Raw genomic sequence first — 4,024 nt, forward strand, 5'->3', positions numbered from 1 at the left:
GCCTGGTCCCAGCCTGCCTCCCCGAGACTCCCCTCCCCCAAATCAGGGTCAGGGGTTGGGGGGAACCCTGGGCAAAGAGGGTGTGCCACCTGTCTGCAGGCCTCCCACTCCCCCACAGGACACAGCAGGTGGTGGCATCTGGGACAGAGTTCCCACTGCCCACCTGGGACCCCCCTGCCCCAGCCAGCCCAGCCGTGCCCGCACACACTCAGAGATGCACACACTCCCGGCCCCAGTATCCAAGGGCCATCCTCACTGCAGGGGCTTTATTACCACTAACATCATTAGGAGGCAATGTGAACACAGGAAGACTCATTTCCAAACTGTCACTCCAGGCAGGTGGGTGCAAAGAAAACCTCCCGGCAGACGCCAAGCTCGAACGACTGTCCTCTGGGTCACCTGGGCCCGCCCCCCACCCCAAGGGCAGAGCAGCAGGAGACTGAGGGGCAGGGGGCTGGGCCGGCCCAGGAGGACCCTACATGGCAGGCTCCACCAGAAATGTGTCTACACACCTCTGCTACACGCTCCCACACAATTAGTGTCTTAAACACATATATATTTTTTCTCTGAACTGTGTCGGTTACCGAATTAACAACTGACCACTTCTCTTTATGTTAACTTCACAGTAACTGTTTGCAGAAGACAATGAATCCAGTGTTGATAACTCAGGGCAGACTTCCTGCCCCAGGAAAGTAAGTTTCTTCCCCCCTGGAAACCCCATGGGGAAAACCAGGGCTGCTGCCACATCTCCCCGCTGCCTGTGGGGGTGGGCGGCACGGCTGCCCATCCCTGCCGGCTCCGCTCAGGCCCTGCCATATGCTGGATAACGCACACACACACACGGACAACCGATCATGCCAAGCCTGAGGCCCCACCAGCCCTTCTGGAGGTGGAGGGCCGGGGCCAGGACAACCAGAAGCGGGGAGTCCCCTTCACCCAGGTCTCTCTCTGGTCCGCAGGCAGCCCAGGGCCTCTGAGGCCTGAGCATCACGAAGAGGCGCTGTGCAATGAGGCTGGCCGCACACAGACCAGGGGAGCCATGGCGCTCAGGGAGACGAGCCCGTCTGTCTGTCCACCCACTGTGAAGGCCCACGGTCCCTTGACTCCAGACAGGACAGACGAATAAATATGACATCAAGTGTTGTCAGAAGAGAAAATAACTTAAACTTGGTGGACTCTGTCCTCAGCGTCACTTCCAGTTACAGCAGAAATAGCCCCCAGGGGCTGGGGATCCACGAGTCCAGGCAGCTCTGCCACCTTCGGGACACCCAGAAGCTGGGGCAGCCCCCCTCTGCCCACTCCCCTGCCATAACTACTGAGCTTCCGGGAGCAGGATGTGCCCAGTGAGTGGGCGGGCGAGGCCGGGTGACCCAGCCAACAGCAAAGACAGCAGCTCCTCACTGTCTAGGAGCGTCAGCCTCCCAGGGCTGTGGCTGAAGGTGCGGGGCTGTGACCCCAGGCCAGCAGCCACCTGCCCTCCCCCTACGGTGGCTGCTTTCACCTGCACCCCACTCTAAGGCAGGGAAACCTGCAAACACCACTGCTTGTAAAGGGAGCAGCCTTTGGCCCCCTGCTCAGTGCTCTGGAAATGACCAGTAGCTCCAGGGAGACCCGGAGCAAGAGAAGGACCTTCAGGGTCAGCCCTACCATGGCCCAGTGGTGGCTTGTGATACTCCAGGAGAGTGGCTGCATTCCCAGGCCCCTTCGGCCCCACCCTGGGGATGCTGAGAGGCGCCCTGGCCCCTGTGTGCAGGCAGGGAAGCAGCACGACCCATCACCCACGGGCAGACAGCTGGCAACCACCAGGATGCTCTTTGTGCATCTAGAGAATCGTTTCCAAATGCCGACTTTCTCTGCCCTGAGTTACAGTGCGGTCAGGATGGAAAGCTCGGGGGACCCACCCCTAACCCAGCGCCGGTAACTCCAGAGCCACTTGGCTTCCAGCTGGTTCTGCCCCACCACCCTGGGGTCCCTGCTGGGGTCTGCACCCCTCTGCAACACCAGCTGTGCCCTGATGGTCCCCGCTGGCACTCACAGTGCCCGTCAGGGACTCACACCGACAACTTCTGTGATGCACGCATCCTGCACCAAGTGCGGTGCCAGGCTCACGAGGGTACCCAAGTGTGCAAGTGAGGTGGTCTGGGAAGCCCCTGGAGGGAGGACAAACACGCCCTCACCCCAAGACCCCTTCGGACACCCCTCGGAACCGGCTGGAGGGGACGGAGAGGAAGACAGTGTCATGGTCAGGGCATAGCCTGGGGGCAGGAGTAAGTTGGAGGGTGGGAGGGCAAGGTATGGGGGAGGGTTGCCCGCATCCCTCTGAGTCATCCTGAATCTGAGGCCATGTTCCAGGAGCAGCAGGGTTCTTTCTGCTGGGCAAGTCCAGCCGCAGGGGCTTCCACAGGGCTGAGCTCTGGGTCCCTCACCCTCCATCCCAGTGTCCCTCTGGGGAGGTCTTGCCCCTCCCGCCCACCCCCAGCCCCACAGGGAGGCGTCACACCAGCAGGGACTTGACCAGGCCACAGTGGAACTTGCGGACGTGGCGGTAGAGGTCCCCGGACTGCGTGAAGCGGCGCTCACACCAGCGGCAGGCGTGCGGCTTCTCGCGCGTGTGCACCACGGCGTGGCGGCTCAGGTTATGCGAGTACTGGAAGCTCTTGCCGCACTGCACGCACGTGTAGGGCTTCTCGCCAGAGTGCGTGCGCTCGTGTCTCTTCAGCGTGTACGTGCAGGAGAAGGTCTTCCGGCAGAGCGGGCAGGTGGGCACGGCGCCGTCGGGCGAGAGCCGGGCCCGGGCGCCGTCCCGCTCACGGAAGTGGGCACTGAGGTGCAGCTGCAGCACGTGGGCGCTGGGGAACAGCCTGCTGCACAGTGGGCACATGCAGAGGTGCCCGCCAGGCCCCAGCTCCACCCCGCTCACTCCCCGCTCTGCATCCAGCTGCAGCTCCCCGCTGCCCACCACGCTGACAGGCGGCGGCTCCAAGCCCCCTGCCAGGCACGTGGCCGAGGGAACACAGGGCGGCTGCAGGGAGCTGTGGGGGCTCCGAGGACCACTGCTGTCCTCCTGTTCCGACAGTGAGTCTGGCTCATCCTTCACTAGTGGCTGGGCCCCTGGCTGCATCTGGCTGCTGGGGGGCGTCTGGAGGATGCAGGGTGGGTGGACTGACTTCCTCCTCAGGCCAGGCTTCAGCGACAGGTCCAGGGCCAGGTCTGACTCTCCTGGAGCCTGCCAGGAACAAGGCGCCGGTGCTCCCGGAGAGAGGGCAGCCTTGACCCCAGCCCGACGGAGCCTGGCCTTCTGGGCAGCTGGGCAGAGCTCAGGGGTCCAGGCGGGCAGGGGGCACGGGGGCTGGCCAGGCGGCTCTGCCCCAGGAGCGGGCGTCTGCGGATGCAGAGCGCGGTCCTTCTCCCTGAGCCGGCCCTTGCAGACCTGGACGATGTCGTACATGTGCAGGTAGCTGGCGGCGGCCAGAACGTCCTCGACAGGCAGGCTGCGCAGGTCCAGGCGGCCCTCGTACATGAAGTCCAGCAGACGGCCGAAGGCGGGCGCCGTGACGATGTCGCCGTTGAGCCGCACCGTGTCGCGGCTGCCTGCGGGTCGGTCCCTGTAGAAGAGATGGAAGTAGACGCTGCACGCGGCCAGCACGGCGCGGTGGGCCGGGAAGCGCGCGTCGCCCACCAGCACGGTGCAGTCGCACAGGAAGCCAAGCTCGCGCTGCTGCCTCAGGCGGCCCAGCAGCCGCCCGCCGTGCTCCGGGAACTCCATGCCGCCGCCGTCATCACCTGGGCACAGACGGGACGCCCGTGAGCGCGCCTGGAGACGCCGCGGCCGCCGCTCGCCCCCGGCCGCCCGACGCGTCCTTCCCGGGGGCAGGCAGCGCGGGGAGAGGGGCGCGGGGCGCCGTGCGTAACTGCCCGCCCCGAGCCGCCCTGGGCACCTGCCTCGAGCAGGAAAAACTCGATCGAAAGTAAACAGAAGCCGCTCCGCCGCGGGGGCGGGTCCTGGGGCGCGGGCGAAGGGGGC

At 65.1% G+C, this 4,024-nt stretch overlaps 1 protein-coding gene across 1 annotated transcript; it reads right to left on the reverse strand.

The window, feature by feature from the left end:
• Positions 1–231: 231 nt before the first annotated feature.
• On the reverse strand, positions 232–4,024 carry ZBTB42 (zinc finger and BTB domain containing 42). Its single transcript, XM_004434314.3, has one exon. It carries the CDS (start codon positions 3,764–3,766, stop codon positions 2,495–2,497), a length of 1,272 nt encoding a protein of 423 aa, XP_004434371.1. The 5' UTR covers positions 3,767–4,024; the 3' UTR covers positions 232–2,494.

Source organism: Ceratotherium simum, chromosome 24 (genome assembly GCF_057802395.1).
Source record: "Ceratotherium simum simum isolate JZ-2026a chromosome 24, ASM5780239v1, whole genome shotgun sequence".
In the NCBI taxonomy this organism is placed as follows: Eukaryota; Metazoa; Chordata; class Mammalia; order Perissodactyla; family Rhinocerotidae; genus Ceratotherium; species Ceratotherium simum.